The sequence below is a fragment of the Pogoniulus pusillus genome, chromosome 23 (genome assembly GCF_015220805.1).
Source record: "Pogoniulus pusillus isolate bPogPus1 chromosome 23, bPogPus1.pri, whole genome shotgun sequence".
NCBI lineage: Eukaryota > Metazoa > Chordata > Aves > Piciformes > Lybiidae > Pogoniulus > Pogoniulus pusillus.
In genome coordinates this window covers 6,739,161-6,760,744 of record NC_087286.1, presented here as the reverse complement: position 1 = coordinate 6,760,744, position 21,584 = coordinate 6,739,161, and the positions used below count along the sequence as shown (strand labels likewise).

Below are 21,584 nucleotides of genomic sequence, written 5' to 3'. Positions count from 1 at the left end.
CTGAGCAGCCTGGGCCAGCCCTTGAGAATCCTCAAGGGGAAGAAATCATTCTTCATATCCAACCTAAACCTCCTTTGGTGCAACTTGAATCTGTTTGCTCTCGTCCTGTTGCTTGTTCCTTGAAGCACTTTCCAAGCAGCACTGAGAAACCAGAGGTTTCTGCTAAATTCTGTGGAAATTCCAGACATAGAGCAGCAGCTCACATGGGTGGAAATGTCTCCCTCCCCAAACCAAGAAGGTGACTCCACTGGCAGCTTTGCTGTTGTGCTAGCACAGAATTCCTTCAGCTTGAGAGATTGTAGGATCATAGAGTTGATAAGGACCTCTAGAGATCATTGAGTCCAACTCAGGATCACCTAGGGTGGGTGGCAGAGGAGTGTGTCTAGATGGGTCTTGAAAGGCTTCAGAAACAGACTCCACAACCTCTCTGGGCAAATGTTATGACAGAGATGAGATCTTGCTCCCAGTCAGGCTCATACTGGGAGAAGTAGGACATTTCTACCAGCTGCTGCTTGACCAATTCACCTGAACTTGTGTCAAAATGATGTGTAGATAGACACCTTCCTTTTGACTTTCCCAGGAGAAGATCAAACCCTCTCCAGCTGCAGGGAATTCCTTCCCTAACGTCCAACTGGAGTTCATTGGTTCTACATTGTTGTTACTCCAGGATTCCTCCGAGACCTGCTCTTCCCTGTTCATTGCCGTTAGCAAAGGGCTTTGTGCCTACCCATCTCTAATGAACAGACCACATGAAACCTCTGAGGCTTAATTTACACCTCTCAGCCAAGAGGCTCCCTGTTAATCACCTACAGAAGAAGATTGGCACTGGAGTTGCTAACAGCCTGGTAGCAAAATGCTTGAGAAGAAGGATTCTCAACGGCGTGGGAAAGCCTCCAGCCACTTCTTAGTGCTCCTGAGCCCGCTTCAAGCTATCCTCAGGGTCTCTTTACAAATGGAATCATGGCAAGTGGAGGAGCCCTCCCTGGTTTTGAAGATGTTTTCAGGCTTTGAGGAACAAAGGACAGCTTCAAAATCCCAAGAGTTCCTCATCGACACCGAGATGTGGCGTTAGCAAGCTCAGCCATCGTTTTCAAGAGGATGCAGCAAACTAGAGCATATCAGGGGTTGCAAATGAGGCAAGGCCTGGGTGATGCCACCAGGTCATGGTCCATGCACAAATGCAGTTGCCTACCCTTTCCCTCGTCTCGTTGGTGAGGAACTTGGCACACTCGCTGTAGTTCGCCCAGGTGCGGTTGTTGCCTGGGACCAACTCCCAGCTCCCATTCAGGTCACACCGTCGATAAGCATGGCCTGTGGGACAGAAAGGAGGGACAGAGTAAGCAGGACTAGATCTTGTAGGACAAGAAGAACTTTTTCTAAGCGTGGATTCCATCCTGCCTGCTGTGGAAAGTATGTTCTTGTAGCTGAGCTTCAGCTACGTAGCGGCTACGTAACAGCAGAAAGCCAACCAGAGCCTGGGCTGCAGCAGGAGAAGTGTGGCCAGCAGGGCCAGGGAGGTGATTCTCCCCCTCTACTCCACACATTGGGTGATTCTATGCTCCACAACCTCCCTGGAGGTGTTCAAGGCCAGGTTGGATGAAGCCCTGAGCGACTTGTTTTAGTGGGAGGTGTCCCTGCCTATGGAACTGGCTGAGCTTTGAGGTCCCTCCCAACCTAAAGATGATTCTATGTCACATCCCTGGGTGCTAGGTTGGACTGGATGATCTTGGAGGTCTCTTCCAACCTGATTGATTCTATGAAATTCTATGAACTATTACAGGCCATGTTCAGTGAGGTCCTGTGCAACCTGCTGCAGGTGCAGATGTCCCTATTGACTACAGAGGGCGTGGATGAAGTGAGCTTTAAATGTCAAACCACTCCATGACCCTATGAAACCAATGACCAGATCTTTCTGTCCTTTGATTAGAAAGGGAGATCTTCTAGAGGTCTCTTCATAGAGTCATAGAATCAAGCAGGTTGGAAGAGACCTCCAAGATCATCCAGTCCAACCTAGCACCCAGCTTTATCCAGTCATCTAGACCATGGCACTAAGTGCCTCATCCAGTCTGTTCTTGAGCACCTCCAGGGACAGCAACTCCACCACCTCCCTGGGCAGCCCATTCCAATGCCAATCACTCTCTCTGTGAAGAACTTCCTCCTCACATCCAACCTATACTTCCCCCTGCACAACTTGAGACTGTGTCCCCTTGTTCTATTGGTGATTGCCTGGCAGAAGAGCCCAACCCCACCTGGCTACAGCCTCCCTTCAGGTAGCTGCAGACAGTAATGAGGTCCCTCCTGAGCCTCTTCTCCAGGCTAAACAACCCCAGCTCCCATTCCCATTCTAGCTGATTTTGCCAGTCCAAGCCATGCTGTTTTATGGAGCAAAAAGGGATGATTGCCTGTACCGTCCTGGCCTCCAGTGTGGAAAGCATCTCCTTAAGGCCATCAGCCAAGGGTTAAGCCAGCTCAAATCACAGCCCCTTATAGAAGAGACAGGACAGACTATGTGCAAGCAGGGTGGAAAGTCATGACTTGCTTTCTGCAGGCAGCATCAGTGGTCTGCTGGGAACATCCAGTCCTAATTCTCTCCTTTTCCAGGCTAGGGGTGTAGAGCTTTGCTGGAGAAAGGAGAAAGCTTTAGCTTTGAAAATCCACTGAGGATCGAGTGTACTTCAGTTGCTTCTAAAAACATGCCCAGACTTCATGGCACCACCAGCAAGCCGAGAAATGTGCTGCCTGAGGGGAAGTGAGATAGGGAGGAATTCACATCTCCTGCTTAGCAGCAAGGCTCTCAGATACCCACCGTAGGGGTCTGGGCAGGGATTAAAGGCTCAGAATGAACGAACTTGTGAAGAATATAAAGTGGATGAGTATCTCGCAGGCTTCTGCTGCTACACAGAGCTTGAGGCATCAAATCAAAGCAGGTTTGTAAGGCTGCAGGGCTGCCCAGTTGTGAGGAATGGGGCTTTAGAAGGTCCAGGTGCAGACTGGGAGGGATGGGTGGGAAACTCCTTGGTTCAGGTTAAAGCAGAGATTTTCTTTCAGCATGAAACAAAAATAAATCACAGGATATCAGCATGGTAGGGGTTGGAGGGGACCTCTGGAGATCAGCCAGTCCAATCCCTCTGTTAAAGCAGGGCACTCACAGCAACTTGCCCAGCAGCACAATGCCCAGGGGTGTTGGAATCTCTCCACACAAGCAGACTCCACAACCTCTCTGGGCAGCCTGGAACAGGGCTGCAGCACCCTCACACCAGAGAAGTTATCTCCTCCTGTTCATCTGGAACCTCCTGACTTCAACTTTATGCCCATTGCCCCTTGTGTTGTCCCTGGACACCACTGACACGAGTCTGGCCCCAGCCTCTTGACTGCATCTCAGATCCCCTCTGGGTCTGCTGTTCTGCAGGCTCAACAGTCCCAAGATTCTCAGCCTTTCCTTCTCACAGAGATGCTCCAGGCCACTCAGCAGCTTTGTAGCCTCCCCCAAACTCTTTCCAGTTGTTCTCTGTCTCTCTTGACTTGGGGAACCCAGAACTGCACCCAGTCCTCCAGCTGTGGTCTCACCAGGGCAGAGCAGAGGGCAAGAGGAACCTCCTTGACCTGCTGGCCACACTCATCTGAATGCCACCCAGGAGACCATTGGCCTTCTTTGGCTGTAAGGGCACACTGACAACTTGTTGCCCACCAGCACTCTCAGTTGCTTCTCTTTAGGGTTCTTTCCAGCTGGCCAATCCCTCAGGACTTCTAGTTTTGGGACTCTCTCATGAGGCTGTGCGGACACTGAGCAGAAGACCTACCTTTGTGGTTGAAGTCATAGATGTACTCGGGGCATGGCATAGCCACCACTTTGCCTGGCACACCTTCAGGCCAGCACACAATCCCATCCCACTCAGGAAGACAAAAGCCATCTGTGGAAGAGACACAAAGAGAAAGAGGAGTGAGCGGAGCTGCGGGGGTGACAGCAGCGCCCCACTGCTTGGAGAGGACTCTCCCTGGCTCTCACTCTGTGGAAGGAAGCTGCTCTTTGGCATCACTGCAGTTTTCTCCTCAGTGTTTAGCTCCAGGAGTTACAGCTCCTGCCAGGTTTTATTTCAGAAGGTCGTGGTCAGACATGGGGTAATGGTTTAGAGGGGCCTCAACCACCTCCCTGGGCAACCCAGTCCAGCCTCTCACCACTCTCATGCTCAACAACTTCCTCTTCACCTCCACTCTGACTCTCCCCACCTCCAGCTTTGCTCCATTCCCCCCAGGCCTGGCACTCTCTGAGAGCCTAAAAAGTCCCTCCCCAGCTTTTTTGTAGCCCACTTCAGATGCTGGAAGGCCACAAGAAGGTCACCTGGGAGCCTCCTCTTCTCCAGCCTGCACAGCCCCAACTCTTTCAGTCTGTGCTCACAGCAGAGCTGCTGCAGCCCTGTGAGCATCCTCCTGGCCCTTCTCTGGACACACTCCAGCATCTCCATATCCCTCTTGTCACAGGGGCTCCAGAGATGGATGCAGTACCCCAGGTAGGGTCTCACCAGAGCAGAGGGAGAGAATCACCTCCCTGGCCCTGCTGGCCACACTTCTGCTGCTGCAGCCCAGGCTCTGGTTGGCTTTCTGGGCTGCAAGTGCACACTGCTGGCTCCTGTTGAGCTTCTCATCCACCTCTGAGGAAGTCTCTCTCCTCAGGGCTGCTCTCCAGCCTCTCATTCACTGCCCAAGGATATTAGGAAGGAGTTCTTTACTATGAGGCTGGTGGGACACTGGGTGAGGTTGGTGGGACAATGGGCGAGGTTGGTGGGGAAGGAGGTAGATTCCCCATCCCTGGAACCACTCCAGGTCAGGTTGTTTGGGGCTCTGAGCAACCTACTCTAGTTACAGATGTCCCTGCTGACTGCAGAGGGGACTGAATGAGCTTACAAGTCCCTCCCAACCCAATCCATTCTGTGCTTCTATGATTCCAATGTTCCATTACTTGCCATAAGGAATGACATGATGGAATTTCTGCTTCCTGCAGGTTTTCATTCTTTCCCACATGAGATTCTTTTATGACTTCAGCAATCCCAGCTCTCTATTTCCCTGTGATGTCATCACGGGGTAAGAGGCAGGTCAAGCACTGATTGATTTGGAGCCCTGCCCATGCTAATTGCCTGGCAGCGCACCCACACTGATTGACCACTCATCTCCTGCCAAGCACAGCCTGCAAGCTTTGAGTTTTCCCAGCTTTCCAACCTGCTTCCTTGCTCTTGGATTCCTGCCCTTTGCTCAGTCACAGGTTTCCAGCCGAGGAGAAGGGGCAGGTGGTGGAGGAATGGCATGAGCCTCATTGTCTTGGGAATGCAAAGGGCCTGGGAACTCTTTATGTCTCTGTTCTACCCCTTTGAGCTCACTGCTCCTTCCACACCCTTGAAGAAAGGTAACAGTGTGGGATTTGTTAGAAGATTTTCCTTTAAATCATCCTTGTTTTCCCTTTTTTTTTTTTGCTCATGGACAGAAGTTAAAATAACCCTGAAGGAGCAGTCCTGCCTCCACCCGTACACAGGTCTCCCTCTTCCCCCTGTGTTGATTTATTTGCAGGGATCTGGGATTTATTTGCTTAGTGTCAGGAAAAAGGAGAGACTGAAGCCAAGAGAAAGGTCTTTTCCCACATTTTGGATGAAGTTCTGAGCAACTGGCTCTAGTTGGAGATGCTCCTGCTGGCTCTGCAGGGGGATTGGACCTTGTAAGGTCCCTTCCAAGTGAAACCAGTCTGTGGGTCGATGATGTTGTGCCTACCTTGCTTTCCAAAACCCTTTGGTGAAGACTGGCAAATAGGTAAGGATAAATTGAAAGTTCTTTCACTGTCACTCTGCATTTATCACATCATGAAGCTGCTGAGCAGCTCTGTGAGGAGGAAAGGCTGAGAGCCCTGGGGCTGTGGAGAGCAGATCCAGAGAGCATCTGATCAATGCTCCAAAGGGGCTAAAGAGGGCATGGAGGGCAAAAGGCTGGGGCCAGACTCTTGTCAGTGGTGCCCAGGGACAGCACAAGGGGCAGTGGGCACAAAGTGGAGCCCAGGAGGTTCCAGCTGAACAGGAGGAGAAAATTCTCTGGTGTGAGGGTGCTGGAGCCCTGTGCCAGGCTGCCCAGAGAGGTTGTGGAGTCTGCTTGTGTGGAGAGATTCCAAACCCCCCATGGCAATGTGCTGCTGGGCAAGCTGCTGCTGGTGCCCCTTGCTTTAGCAGGGGAGTTAGACTAATGATCTCCAGAGATTCCTGCCAACCCACCCCCCCCACACCCCCTATCTTGGAATTTCAGGATTCTGGATGATCTTGGAGGTCTCTTCCAACCTAATTGATTCTATGATTCTATGAGTTCAAAGCAGCTGAGTCTAGAGAAGAAGAAGTTAGAGCAGATGAGCCCTAAGGTCCCTTCCAATCAAAGCCATTCCATGACTCTATGATGATTGCTGCAAGCTGCAGGTTGCTTTGGTGGAAGAGGCATGTTTGGGCCATGCCTGCTCATTGCTCAGGCAATCCTGAGGAGCAATGAGGACTTACCCTCCTCCCGCTGCTACTTTTCCCTCTGCCTCCTCCTCTCCTTTCCTTCCCTTCACCCCCCCGCCCCCCCCCCCCCCCCCCCCCCGGCTCTGTCCCAGCCTCAATCCCGATGCCTGCGCGAGCGGTGCAGGCATGTGGAGAACACATTAAAACCATCTGGGAGGCTTCTTGGCAGCTGGATAAATGCAAACAAGGTCTCGAGGTGTTTATCTAGGGGGTATGGAACATAAATCAGCCCAACTTACTCTGGCAGCGTGCAAGGCACCAGGGTGACCGCACTTGGAATAGGGTGTGTGTGATTGTGGTCGCTCCGTTACGGGAAGGACGTTTGGTGGATTGGAAGCAGCCAGGGAGGAGCAAGCAGAAAGAAAAAGACAACTCCAAGTAGAAAATGACCCAGCATTTTGGGACAGCAGGGGGACAGAAAGGGAGGTTTGGAGGGTCAGTGGCTTTGTGTGGGGTTGTGGGCGCGTTTCACACCTGGCTGTGGGGCTCCGAGGAGAAGGAGCTGAGGGTGGCGGTGGGTGATGAGTTCAGCTTGAGCCAGCAGTGTGCTCTGCTTCTAGGACAGAAAGGCAATGGCCTCCTGGGCTGCATGAAGAAGAGTGTGGCCAGCAAGTCACAAGGGAGATTCTCCTCCCCCTTTTGCTTTTTGCCCTGCTGAGGTCACATCTAGAGTCTTTTCCAGACTTGGGGCACAGAATCACAGAATTGCTTAGATTGGAGATGTATCACAGAATCACAGTATCATCAGGGTTGGAAGAGACCTCACAGATCATCAAGTCCAACCCTTTACCACAGAGCTCAAGGCTAGACCATGGCACCAAGTGCCACATCCAATCCTGCCTTGAACAGCTCCAGGGAACGGCGACTCCACCACCTCCTTCAAGCTCCTCCAGTCCAAGCATTAGTTTCACACTGACAAGTCCTTGACTAACCCAAGGGCCTCAGCACAACATCTGATCGCTATGGATTGCTATGGTTGGAAAGGAGCACCAGGATCAGCCAGTCCAACCTTCATCCTTCATCACCAGACCATAGCCTCAAGCACCACATCCACTCTCCCTTTAAACACCTCTAGGGATGGCAACTCCACCACCTCCCTGGGCAGCCCATTCCAATGCCAATCACTCTCTCTGCCAACAACTTCCTCCTAACACCCAGCCTAGACCTCCCCTGCCACAACTTGAGACTTCTGTTGCTGCTTGCCTGGGTGAAGAGCCCAACCCCAGCTGGCTACAGCCTCCCTCCAGGGAGTTTTTATGCCAGCTAGTGGAGGATGAGTTCTTCTGGCCTCCTAGGACAAATCACACAGCATTATCTGTGCTGCTGGCCTCCTAGGGTAGATAACACAGCATTATCTGTGCTGCTGACCTCCTAGGATAGATCACACAGCATTATCTGTGCTGCTGACCTCCTAGGGTAGATCACACAGCATTATCTGTGCTGCTGGCCTCCTAGGACAGATCACACAGCATTATCTGTCCTGCTGGCCTCCTAGGACAGATCACACAGCATTATCTGTGCTGCTGGCCTCCTAGGATAGATCACACAGCATCATCTGTCCTGCTGGCCTCCTAGGACAGATCACACAGCATTATCTGTGCTGCTGGCCTCCTAGGACAGATCACACAGCATTATCTGTGCTGATGGCCTCCTAGGGTAGATCACACAGCATTATCTGTCCTGCTGGCGTCCTAGGGTAGATCACACAGCATTATCTGTCCCCTGGCTGCCTCCCAGGCATGTCTCTGAGCCTGTGGAACTCCCATGGACTGTGATCCATGGTGTGCCATGGGAGCAGCCCTGCATGACAGGGCTGAGACAGTTCACACATCCCTGTCTCAGGATCTGTGGTGTATTCAAGGCCAGGTTGGATAAGGACTTGAGCAACTCAGTCTGGTGGAAGGTGTCCCTGTAGCCAGCAATGCACACACAGCTTCTCAACTAAAAATATCCTCTTTTCCTAGCAAATAAAGTTATTGATTCAAAAAGCCCAAGGCATCCTGAGGCAAGCTGCAACACCTAGGGCTTGAGAGAAAGGAGAAAGCTTTGCCCATGGCCTTTGCTAATAACAGGTTTATGCAAGAAAGAAAATAACCTCTCTTCTCCCCTCCCACAAACTATCCCATCTGCTTGTCCAAACCAAGGAAAGACAAGCTTTTAATTCATGGAGGGGGTTGGGAGGGAAAGAAAATAGGAAAAGAAGCTAAATAGTATTAAAAAAGAAGTTAAAAAAAGAGCAAGTCTGATGGCTTATGGCTGGGAATGTTCACTTCATCCCCTTCCAGCTTTAGCTTTGGGATGGCATCAGGCTGCCCACCATGGCTGAAATGTAATATTTATGCACGTAGAGGCAGAAGTTTTAGGGTTTCCTGTGCTTTCCAAAAGGCTTTTGTGGAGACATTAAATTCATTTATTATTTTTTTTTTAAGAGAGGAATAAGAAAAAAAGAAGAAAAAAGGAAGGCAAAGGTTTGTGGGGATGAGTTTGAGGTGTTTTGGTGGTTTGGTTTTTTTTTGGGGGGTCTTAATGTTTTAAGTGATGATCATAGAATCATAGAATCAAGCAGGTTGGAAGAGATTTAATCAAGATTTTATCTATGCTGAGTGTGCTGAGAGCCTGGCCCAGGTTGTCCACCACAGAGTGGGAGATGCCCTGTCCCTGGAACCATTCCAGGTCAGGGTATTTGGGGCTCTGAGCAACCTGCTCTAGTTGCAGATGTCTCTGCTGACTGCAGGGGAGTTGGAGTGGATGTCCTAGGAAGGTCCCTTCCAACTCAAACCATTCCATGATTCTCTGTGGTGCAAGGTTACCTCCACAGACCCAAAGCAGCACCACATCATAGAATCATAGAATCACAGAATCATAGAATCAAGCAGGTTGGTAGAGACCTCCAAGCTCAGCCAGTCCAACCTAGCACCCAGCCCTGTCCAGTCAACCAGACCATGGCACTAAGTGCCTCAGCAAGGCTTGGCTTCAACACCTCCAGGGATGGTGACTCCACCACCTCCCTGGGCAGCCCATTCCAGTGCCAATCACTCTCTCTGCCAACAGCTTCTAAAGAAGCTTCTTTGGTGTGAGGGTGCTGGAGCCCTGTCCCAGGCTACCCAGAGAGGTTGTAGAGTCTCCTTGTGTGGAGAGATTCCAACCCCCCCCGGCCATTGTGATGCTGGGCAAGCTGCTGTGGGATTTGCTTTTTGGATTTTGGCTGATCTGCAGAGGTCCCTTCTGATCTGTCCCATGCTAGAATTATGTGAATCTCAGATGAGTCAATGCCCTCACAAAACTAAATGGGAATCTTCCAGTTGATACCAGGAAAGGAACTGAGCTGTGAAATGCACCTTAATGTGAGACAAGGTTGGACTGGATGATCTTCTGCCAGGCAAGCAGCAAGAGAAGGGGACACAGTGTGAAGATGTGGCAGGGGAGGTCTAGGCTGGATGTTGTTAGGAAGTTGTTGGCAGAGAGAGTGATTGGCATTGGAATGGGCTGCCCAGGGAGGTGATGGAGTCACTGTGCTTGGAGGTGTTGAAGCCAAGCCTGGCTGAGGCACTTAGTGCCATGGTCTGGTTGATTGGCCAGGGCTGGGTGCTAGGTTGGACTGGCTGAGCTTGGAGGTCTCTTCCAACCTGGTCGATTCTATGATTCTAAGAAGAGGAGGACCCAGGTAGCCATTGCTCTGCAGAAAGCTTCAAATGTGTCTTCCTCCTTTCAGAACAAAGCTGGAGGCTTTAAAGGGAAAGCAACGATGAGAGTTTTGAGTCTTGGTCTAGTGGGTTTGGTCCAAAGATTTTCACCCTTTTGTGTCCACCTGGATTTGAATCCTTGTGGCCTTCACCTTGAATTCCAGGACAAAAGGAAATGTGGTTTGTGGCTTGTGCCCTGGCTGAAGAGGAAGGAGATGAGAATCCAAACCTTGGCTCTGCCACAGACTCTCCTTTGAGACGGGAGGTGAGGTGTTGAATATCCCTCTGCGTCAGCTCCCGGGCACGAGGACTGCAGTCCTACCAGACCTTCATGCCAGCTTACATGAGATTTCTACCCCCAAAAAAGGCTTGAACATTTAAAATTAACAAATAAGAATCCATGTGCTCTAAATTCCCTCGCTGCTTCTGGAAGCACAGCTCAGTGATGGTTATGGAGCGAAGTGATGCAACGCTAGGCTGAAATCCCACCGGGGTCCAAGCAGTCCTTGGTGCAAGGGGCTTGGTCATTTCTGGTGCACAAGGATGGGCATGGCACAAGGCAGGATAGCACTAAAGTGATGTCTAAACCTCTCAGTGTGAAGTGAGAAGGCAATGAAGGGATAAGCCCAGCTTGGGTTTTCAAATCCTCAGATGTTCGCAGGTAACATCAGGAGTTCTTCCTGGACCAACACCTTTCTTTCCTGGCACTGCTCCTTTCCCTCTTGTTTATGTGGCTGCCTGGGGGAAGCAGATGAGGAAGCTGAGCCAGATGAAAAACAAACTCCCTCCTTCTTAAGTCAATTAGCTGCACCATTGGCCCTGATCCTATTTACACGAGGAAGGGGATCTGAGATAGCAAATGAGGTCATGCTTTTTGGTGACAAAACTGGCCTCTGTGTACACACCAGCCCTTAGCACCCCATCACCATAGCTGAGTTCTGCCAAGCTCTTTAGCCAAGCTGTCTTATCAAGCCTATAACCTAATGCTGAAGTCCTCCCCTTGGCTGTGGAGGTGTCCTGTAGAACCAGTTCAAGACATCAGTTGCAGTCAGGAGTCCATGAGACCCATCTTCTCCTTCTCTGGCAGAAGAGACATGAGTGCTGCTGCCTCACACCTTCCATCTGGCTGCCTCTGAGCTGGCAGGAGAACAGGGCTTTATACAGCCTGGTTCAAAGCCAGGCTTGAAGTGCAAGTGGGGTTGGTGTGCAGGAAGAGGTCCTCAGAAGGCTTCTTGGAGAAGCAGAATCTGACTGCAGAAGTCCACACACCCACTTCTTGTGGTTTAGAGAGCCATGAGAGGGAAGTATCCCTGTAGGTCCATTAGAATGGATGCATCTGGTTGATTGTATGATGATAGGATATTCTATCTCTCTAAGTCCTCTTCTGATTGCACCCACAAGGTAAAACAGTGATTGTTGAGGGATGCAGGACAAAACCCCAGAGCAGAGATCTGAAAACCAAACCTCCTCAGGCTGCACAGCATCTTCCCTAGTTGCAGAGCTCAAGAATCCAGTGCACAGCAGCTCTAAACCAGCCTTGGGGGTCAAAGGCTTCTTTTGCTGTGACCTCCGTGGTTAAGAGCTTCCCTGGAGAGATGGAACTCCCAACTCAAGCTGCTCCTTGTTGACTTGGGTCATGGATTTTAAGTGGGAACTTTCTCCTTTCCCAAACATCCCACAGCACTGGACTTTCTGCAAGGCTGTCCTACAGTCAGGGATGTGCTGGAGGATGCTGCAATGGTTCCAGAAGGCTCTAGGTGTAGATCACGAGGCTGGGCAGGTGACATCCAACTCTTGGTTGGCATTTTCAGATGCAGTGAAACACTCAATTCTTCATGCAAAGGGCACAAATTACCTAGCCCTCCCCCTGCCCTGGAAATCAAAGTGAAATCCAGGGGGAAAAACCTGACTCTCCAGCTTGGGTTTCAAAAGTCACTGGAAGCTGTCAAGGCAGAAAGGAGCAAGGCTAGCTTGCAAAAAGAAGAGGTCCTCTAAGCATCTAATGTGGGGATTTGGTGTAGGTGTAGTGGCATATCAGCACCATGGGCTGCCATCAAACAGATGGTCAAATGGGCCTGGGCACAGCTCCCCACCTTCCTAGAGAATCATAGAATCAACCAGGTTGGAAGAGACCTCCAAGATCATCCAGTCCAACCTATCACCCAGCCCTATCCAGTCAACCAGACCATGGCACTAAGTGCCTCAGCCAGGCTTTTCTTGAAGACTGATTTATTTTTCTTCCAGGAAAGGCTAAGCCTCCCAGAGCTAAAATACAAACCCATCATGAGGGTCAGCTCCTGTCCTACACTGCTGAAAGTCCAAAGACAAGAAAGATAGGGGAGCTGGTGGGGTGAAAGACAACCCAAGACCTCCACAGCAGTTAGAAGAACCCTCTTGCCACCCATGTGGGTGCTCCCCAGCAATGCTTTGAGTGATATCACAAGACACTGCCTGAAGGCTTGGGGTAGCCACCCAGCATTTCTACTGCTCCAAGTCACAACCATTTATCCCACATCAATACTGTCTGCAAGTGGGAGCTGATGCACCCCAACTGTGAAGAGCATGGTGCCCTTCCCAGGCTGTTTCATTTGGGTCTGGGGCAGTGCTATGAGCTTCTCCATCTGTCTGAGAAGGACATGGCCACAGATGTCCTTGGGTGATTAAGAAAAGTGGAAACCATGCTCCAGATTCTGTATCATCAAAGGAGAGGGTTGCACCTAACCACTTTTCACCCTGAGCTCTGAGGCCTTTGTGCAAAAACAGAGCTTCTGACCCTTAGCTAAGCAAATAACCTCATTAAAGCACAGTGCAGATTGCAGCCTTTTGTTCTGCCAGCTCCTGACATCACAACAGGGTCTAAGATGATCCATCTCCTTCAACTCAGCATGGAGTAGCCAGTGCAAACTGGACATGGAGTCAGCCTGTCCCTAAACTGAAAGGCTGACATTCCATGGCTCTGAGGGCATCTAGTCTAAAAACAACCACAGTCACAGAATTCCAGCATGGAAGGGACCTCTGCAGACCATCCAGCCCAACCCCTCTGCTAAAGCAGGGCACCCACAACAGCTTGCCCAGCAGCACAATGGCCAAGGGGGGGTTGGAATCTCTCCATACAAGGAAGCTGCACAACCTCTCTGGGCAGCCTGGCACAGGGCTCCAGCAGCCTCACAACAAAGGATTTTCTCCTCCTGTTCAAATGGCACCTCCTGGGTTCCAGTTTGTGCCCTCTGCCCCTTGTGCTGTCCCTGGGCACCACTGACAAGAGTCTGGACCCATTCATAGAATCATAGAACCAAGCATTTTGGAAGAGACCTCCAGGCTCAGCCAGTCCAACCTAGCACCCAGCCCTGGCCAATCAACCAGACCATGGCACTAAGTGCCTCAGCCAGGCTTGGCTTCAACACCTCCAGCAAAAGTGACTCCACCACCTCCCTGGGCAGCCCATTCCAATGCCAATCACTCTCTCTGACAACAACTTCCTCCTCACATCCAGCCTAGACCTCCCCTGCCACAACTTGAGACTGTGTCCCCTTGTTCTGTTGCTGGTTGCCTGGCAGAAGAGACCAACCCCACCTGGCTACAATCTCCCTGCAGGGAGTTGCAGACAGCAATGAGGTCTGCCCTGAGCCTCCTCTTCTGCAGGCTGCACACCCCCAGCTCCCTCAGCCTGGCCTTGAACACCTCCAGGATGGGGACATCCCCAGCCTCCCTGTGCAGCCTGTTCCAGTGTCTCACTACCCTCACTGTAAAGGACTTCTTACACTTCTTAGTTTCTTTCTGCCCCATTCAGTGGCTGAGCCAATAGTGGGTCTCAGGTACAGAACCAGGTCTCAAACCAGGACCAGGGGGCACCTTTGCCAAGCCATGTGACTTGATTCCTTGGCCCTGCCAAACTGACCGCACACTCTTTTTGGCTGGAAAAGGACCAAAAGATTGAGTCCAACCATTACCTAACTCTACTCCAGACCATTGAGCCCAAAAGATTGAGTCCAACCATTATCTAACTCTACTCCAAACCATTGAGCCCAAAAGATTGAGTCCAACCATTACCTAACTCTACTCCAAACCATTGAGCCCAAAAGATTTGGTCCCACCATTACCTAACTCTACTCCAAACCATTGAGCCCAAAAGATTGAGTCCAACCATTACCTAACTCTACTCCAAACCACTGAGCCCAAAAGATTTGGTCCCACCATTACCTAACTCTACTCCAAACCATTGAGCCCAAAAGATTGAGTCCAACCATTACCTAACTCTACTCCAAACCATTGAGCCCAAAAGATTGAGTCCAACCATTACCTAACTCTACTCCAAACCACTGAGCCCAAAAGATTGAGTCCAACCATTACCTAACTCTACTCCAAACCACTGAGCCCAAAAGATTGGGTCCAACCATTACCTAACTCTACTCCAAACCACTGAGCCCAAAAGATTGAGTCCAACCATTACCTAACCCTAGTAAGCTTGGTGCTAAACCATGTCTCTTAGTATGGCAAAGAGCTCCAAGTCTTTTTGTCAGTCAGATGGCATCTGCCAAGCCCTACCAATGCTTCTGCTCAGTTAAAGAGGGAGAACCTGGACTCAATGGTCACCTTCTCATAAAAAAAGGAGTCAGAAAAGTAGGTTTGAAGAGCAAGAGCAGCTGGTTGATATCAGCAGATCCCAAGGTAGGCAGGTGGTCTCTGGTACAACAGGAGGAAATGCCTTTTGCACATATGCTTTTTAACGAGGTGTTAATTGGGCACCGGGTGAACAGGACAAAGAAGTAACAGAGGATGTGGCTTGAGGTTTTGGCTGATGTGAAGCTGGAGGCCTGCAATAAAAATGAAAGCTGGGCTTTGTCGGCCCCCTCGCTGTCATTTCCAACAGGAGAGGGCCACTGGGTGGGCAGGCAGCTCTGCTCTGAAACCACAGCTGGCTGTGGGCACCTTTCCTCTCTGCTGCTGCTGTCTCCAGGTCCTCCCACAGTGCTGGCTGTGGGAAGGGAGACGTGAGATGCAGTGGTGAAGGTAGAAGGGTTCTGGCTTGTCCCCCTCTCAGGAGATAGAGGTAGGTGGGACAGGATGCCCACCCAAGATTAGCTGGGTGGGTGCAGGGTGCCCCAGCGCAGGGCTCTGGTGCCAATAATTAACACATGTGAAAATGATGAAAGAAACCAGTGGGGGATGATTACATTGCTACCCACATGAGAGAGCTTTCTCCCTTCCTTTTCCCTCCAGCCCTACATCTGGGAGTGATTTTGTAGCCCAAAATAGAAAGGCAGTGGAAGAAAGAGGCTTAGCTAAGCATGGGCCCATTTGAGGAGAGCATGGAATATGTCAGAGGGAGGCAGAGAAGGGATGCTGGAGGGGTGCTTGGTGTTGGAAGGATGCTTGGTTTTCCACACCACTATGGTGCCTTGCTCAAAGGGTCTTGAGGGAACTTGGGGGATGCTGTCTACCATGGAATCGTTTTGGTTGGAAAACACCTGTAAGATCATGGACCCAAACTGGTCTCTGGCTCTGCTCTCTAACTCTGCTGCTAAACTGTGTCCCTCAGCACCACATCTATGGGCTGCTTTGCCATGCTGTCTCCCATGCATTGCTGGGGCTTTGGGTATAGTGGTAAGGGCTGCAAGCCCATGACCATGAGCCCTGCATCCTCGTGCCCCTTTGGCATCAGGAGCTCTGGAGCAGGAGAAAGAGCCTGTGACAACTTTGCTTTCCAACACCTCGTGCTGGAGCAGCTTCCCCATCAGCCCTGCATGGACAGGCCTTCTTCAGCTGCCTCCCTCACACGGCCTGAGCTCTCTCTGTGGGCTGAGGGGAAGGTCAAGCAGGCTGGGCTGCTGTGGGAACACTCACCATGCACTTTGGGCACCTTGGCTTTCAGGTGTCGCTCGCACTTCCCCTTGGCTTTTAGCAGGAGGAAGATCTGCTCCTCTTTGGTGATGACATCATCAGCATCCACCTGCAGTGATGAGGAGAAATGAGGTTAAGCCTCAGCATGTCAAGAACAGTGGGACATGAATGTCCCAGATCATGCAGGTGATCTGAATGCAGAACCTCCTCTGCATCAGCTGCTCCCTCCATTGGCTCTGCTCTGTGTATCTCAGCAGGGAGTGACTCCAGCAACACCTCCAGCAGGATGCCAAGTGGAATCATCTGTCTATGTGCCAGGTGAAGCTCAGGCTGCCACTGCTCACATCATAGAAGCACAGAATTGTTTCAGCTGGGAGAGACCTCTAAAATCACCTACTCCAAGTGTCAACCTAAGACTGAGTCACAAAATCACTTTGGTTGGAAGAGACCTCTAAGGTGATCAAGTCCAACCATTAACCCAGCACTGCCAGGTCACTACTACACCATAGCCCTCAGCACCACATCTTCACAGCTTTGAAACACCTCCAGGGATGGCAACTCCACCACTTACAGGCCCTGATAATCATTTGGGGAAAGAAATTGTTCCTCATGCCCAACATAAACCTCCCCTTGGGGCAACTTGTGGACATTTCCTCATGTCTCTGTTGCTTGTCTCTGTCTCTGTTGCTTGTTCCTTGGGAGAGCAGACCACTGCCCACCAGGCTCCAACCTCCTTTCAGGGAATTGCAGAGAACCAAAAGGTCTTCCTTCAGCCTCCTTTTCTCCAGGATCAACAACCCCAGGTCCCTCAGCTGCTCCCCACAAGACCTGTGCTCTAGACCCTTCATTAGCTCAGTTGCCCTTCTCTGGACATAGTCCAGCACCTAGAATCCAGAACCTTCTAAAGCCAGCAGTGACCTTCAGATGAGGAGGAAACCTGTTGATAGGTTGTAGAACCTGCCCATGGAAGTGGCTACTCACTTCAGTTCCCCTGAAGCCTAAGGTGAAAGGGGCTTATGACCTGGCCTAAGGTGAGGCTGGGGGAGGTTTAGATTGGACATTAGGGAAAAGTTTTGCAGGCAGAGAGTGGTCAGGGACTGGAATGAGCTGCCCAGGGAGGTGGTGGAGTCACCAACCCTGGGGTGGTCTGGATGTGGTGCTTAGGGCTGTGGTTTAAGGTGAATCTTATAGAGCAGGGTTCTAGGTTGGACTTGGTGACCCTGAGGGGCTTTGCCAACCTGGCTGTTGCTGTGTGATTCTGTGACATTTCACTGCACACCTCAAACCTGCTGCTGTTCAGAATTCAGGTCCCTTCACTCATTTGGAGTTAAAGGGATTTTGGCAAGCAAGTTAAGCTGAAGCAGCTGAAGGCTGATGGCTTCTCCAGCAAGAATTACTACAGATGACATAAAGAGGGTTAATGAAATCCAGCTCAGAAGTCATCTGAGCTTTAGCTTCCCACTGTGCTCCTCTGGAGAGGAGCAGTGGATGTTTGAGCAGCTGGTGTAATGGACATGCAGATGGGTAGCTCCATCTGATAAGGAGGATTCTGAGTAAAACAGAAGTTAGTTTTTCATGTCCTTGGCTGGGGGGGGGGGGAATAAAAATCCATGCTAAAAATCCTTCAGAAGTGGGAGTTGGTTTGAAAACCATCTTAATGTCCATGCAAAACAAAGCCAGCCCTCTCCAGATGTTTGGCCTGTCCACATTTCAGGCAGCATCCCACATTTGAACTCTTTTCACTGGAAACATAAAAGCTGCAGGTCAGATCCTGCTGTCATTTGTATCTGCACAAACCCCAAGAGGTTCTACCAAAGATGAAGGAGTTAGTTTGGATTTATAAGGGCCAGACTAAGATCTGACCTCAAGCATTACACAGATTGATAGGGATTGGAATCTGCTCTTCCTCCAGAACACAAGCAAAGGAAGGTGGGGACAAAGGGCTCAAGGGATGAATCAGCTGAGGGAGGTGAGGCTGCACATGAAGTACTGGGGCCAGTACTTGGGCCAGTCAGAGAGACAGGGAACTAATGGAGAGAGTCCAGAGGAGGCTACAGAGATGCTGAGGGGCTTGGAGCATCTCTGTGAGGAGGAAAGGCTGAGAGCCCTGGGGCTGTTGAGCCTGGAGAAGAGCAGCCTGAGAGGCAAGAGATAAAGGGTAGGAGGCAGGAAGCTGAGGCCAGGCTCTTGCCTGTGGTGCCCAGTAACAGGATGAAGGGCAATGGGCAGAAACTGGAACCCAGGAGGTTGCATCTGAACAGGAGGAGAAACTTCTCTGGTGTGAGGGTGCTGGAGCCCTGTCCCAGGCTGCCCAGAGAGGTTGTGAAGTCTCCTTGTGTGGAGAGATTCCAAGCCCCACTGGGCGTTGTGCTGCTGGGTGAGCTGCTGTGGTTGACCCTTGCAGCAGGGAGGTTGAACTGGATGATCTCCAGAGGTCCCTTTTAGCCTCCACCATGCTGGTTTCCCACCCAAGTGAGAACACAAGCCCTGTGAGGAGAGGCTGAGTGAGCTAGGGACCTGGAGAAGAGGAGGCTCAGGGCAGAGCTCATTGCTGTCTACAACTACCTGAAGGGAGGCTGTAGCCAGGTGGGGTTGGTCTCTTCTGCCAGGCAAGCAGCAGCAGAAGAAGGGGACAGAGTGTCAAGTTGTGCTAGGGGAGGTCTAGGCTGGATGTGAGGAGGAAGTTGTTGTCAGAGAGAGTGATTAGCATTGGAATGGGCTGCCCAGGGAGGTGGTGGAGTCTCTGTGCCTGGAGGTGTTGAAGCCAAGCCTGGCTGAGGCACTTAGTGCCATGGTCTGGTTGATTGGCCAGGGCTGGGTGCTAGGTTGGCCTGGATGATTTTGGAGGTCTCTTCCAACCTGGTTGATTCATTGCAATGTGTCAGCCAGGCTGAATGCTCTTTAAGGGCAGAGGATCAAGCAGTGTGCTGTTGGGATTGACCCCAAAGTGGCTCAGCCTTCAGTTCAAGGGACAGTAGGTAGAACAGGGCAGACACCTACAGCTGGAAACCATAGAGGAGCTTTGGATCCATTGACTGCTGGAGCACCTCTAAATATTCCATTCCACTTCTTCCTGTGCATCTCATTCTCTTCCTTGGGATTTTCTGATCCAGACAAAACTGCCCTAGATGAGCTTCCCATTCTAGGCTGTCAAAGGTTAAATGGAACCCAGAGGAGCATTTGCTTTGCAGCACAGATGCACTGATCATACTAGAGATATTTGGATTTGGCTTGGCTAACAAACAATCTCAACACCCAGTCCAAACATACCCTGGGATGGCCTTGCTAAAATCATTAGCACTTCCCTCTGCCAGCTTTTTTTGCTGTCTGGCTATCCCCAGGCAGCTAAAGAAGTGGCTTCATTTGCAGAGGTGCTGAGGGATGGGCTGCAGGAGCTCAGAACAGGTGGGAGCTACTGCTGGTGGAGAAGCAACTACTTTGGAGTGGGTTTGGATTCCTTGGGTCGGGAAAGAGATGGGGCTGGTGTGAGAAGTGTGTGTAAGACACAGAGGAGGCCTTGACAGTGATCAGAGGACTGGAACCACTCCACTGTAAGACCAAGTTGAGCGATTTGGGGGTGTTCAGCCTGGAGAAGAGAAGGCTTCAGGGAGACTTTTTGGTGGCCTTTCAATGATTGAAGGGATTGATGAGAAAGCTGGGGACAGACTTCTAAGCAGGACATGTTGTGATGGGGAACCTCTGGGGGTCATCTACTCTAACACTCCTGCTGATGCAGGTTCACCTAGAGCAGGTTGCTGAGGCTCTCACTCACCCCAGCTCCCTCAGCTTCTCCTCATAGAGCCATGAGGATGCTCAGAGGGCTGCAGCAGCTCTGCTGTGAGCAGACTGAAAGAGTTGGGGCTGTGCAGGCTGCAGAAGAGGAGGCTCCCAGGTGACCTTCTTGTGGCCTTCCAGCATCTGAAGGGGGCTACAAAAAAGCTGGGGAGGGACTTTTGAGGCTGTCAGGGAGTGCCAGGATTAGGGAGAATGGAGCAAAGCTGGAGGTGGGGAGAGTCAGAGTGGAGGTGAGGAGGAAGTTGTTGAGCATGAGAGTGGTGAGAGGCTGGACTGGGTTGCCCAGGGAGGTGGTTGAGGCCCCATGGCTGGAGGTGTTTCAGGCCAGGCTGGCTGAGGCTGTGTGCAGCCTGCTCTAGGGTAGGGTGTCCCTGGGCATGGCAGGGGGGTTGGAACTGTCTGCTCCTTGTGGTCCCTTCCAACCCTGCCTGATTCTATGCCTGTATGACACCACAATACAACCCAGAGGTTGGTGAATCAGTTTGGGTTCAGCTTTTGGTTATTTCATTTCTATTTATTTTATTTTTTTTTTACCTCTATCCCTTTCCCTTTGCCCCCAGAGGAGGCCATGGGGTAATTATGATAATGTTCTCTGCTCTTTCCATGGCATTGGCTGATCTCCCAGCCGCTAAAGTAAACCCCAAATCTCAACGGGGAGGTCATATTCATCCTTGTTTATGGGACTCATTTTCAGAAATAACACTGTCCTTTTTGTGAAACTTGCCTGGCAGCAGCTCAAAAAAGCAGCTGAAGGCAAACAGATTGCTTGGTCGGGGTTGAGAGCATCACAGCCGCTCAGCAGACCCAAGGCAAGGGACTGCTGCTGATCACCGTCACCCCCCAGATGTCAGCTACCAGCAGCAGAGCAGGTAACTGCTGGCGTGAAGCAGAAAGGAGGTGCAGGCAGAAGGGTGGTTGAAAGAAAGGAGAATCATAGAATCATAGAATAAACACCTCCAGGGATGAGGCTTCCACTGCCTCCCTGATGAAGTTCATGGAATCAGAGAATCAGGCAGGGTTGGAAGGGACCACAGGGAGCAGCCAGTTCCAAACCCCCTGCCATGGCCAGGGACACCCTACCCTAGAGCAGGCTGCACACAGCCTCAGCCAGCCTGGCCTCAAACACCTCCAGCCATGGGGGCTCAACCACCTCCCTGGGCAACCCATTCCAGCCTCTCACCACTCTCCTGCTCAACAACTTCCTCCTCACCTCCACTCTGACTCTCCCCACCTCCAGCTTTGCTCCATTCCCCCCAGTCCTGTCACTCTCTGACAGCCTCAAAAGTCCCTCCCCAGCTTTTTTGTAGGCCCCCTTCAGATCCTGGTAGGCCACAAGAAGGTCACCTGGGAGCCTCCTCTTCTGCAGCCTGCACAGCCCCAACTCTTTCAGTCTGTGCTCACAGCAGAGCTACTGCAGCCCTCTGAGCATCCTCCTGGCCCTGCTCTGGACACACTCCAGCATCTCCTCATCCCTCTTGTCATAGAGGCTCCAGAACTGGCAATGCAAGAGTCATGGTGGGAAAAGATCCCTAACATCATCAAGTCCAACCATCAACCTAACACCTCCATAGCCAATAAGCCATGTCCTGAAGTGAGGAAACAGAGGAGCAGTGATTTGCCAGCCTGTGATGCTAAGGACATGGCTTGCTGTGTTCTTGCCATGTTCTTGTGACCCTTCTCTGGACATGCTCCAGCACTTGCACCTCCTCAGAGAAGTCCCTTCTCTGCAGCAGAGACT

The 21,584-nt window shown here is 51.2% G+C and overlaps 1 protein-coding gene across 1 annotated transcript in view; it reads right to left on the bottom strand.

The window, feature by feature from the left end:
* PTH1R (parathyroid hormone 1 receptor) overlaps positions 1–21,584 on the bottom strand; it is a 106,363-nt gene that overhangs the window by 39,762 nt on the left and 45,017 nt on the right. Inside the window, exons 2-4 of the mRNA XM_064162937.1 lie at positions 16,055–16,160; positions 3,801–3,911; positions 1,193–1,311 (exon numbers count right to left, since the gene is read on the bottom strand). Of these exons, the coding sequence (XP_064019007.1) occupies positions 1,193–1,311; positions 3,801–3,911; positions 16,055–16,160 (336 nt within the window). The remainder of the gene's footprint in view (positions 1–1,192; positions 1,312–3,800; positions 3,912–16,054; positions 16,161–21,584) is intronic.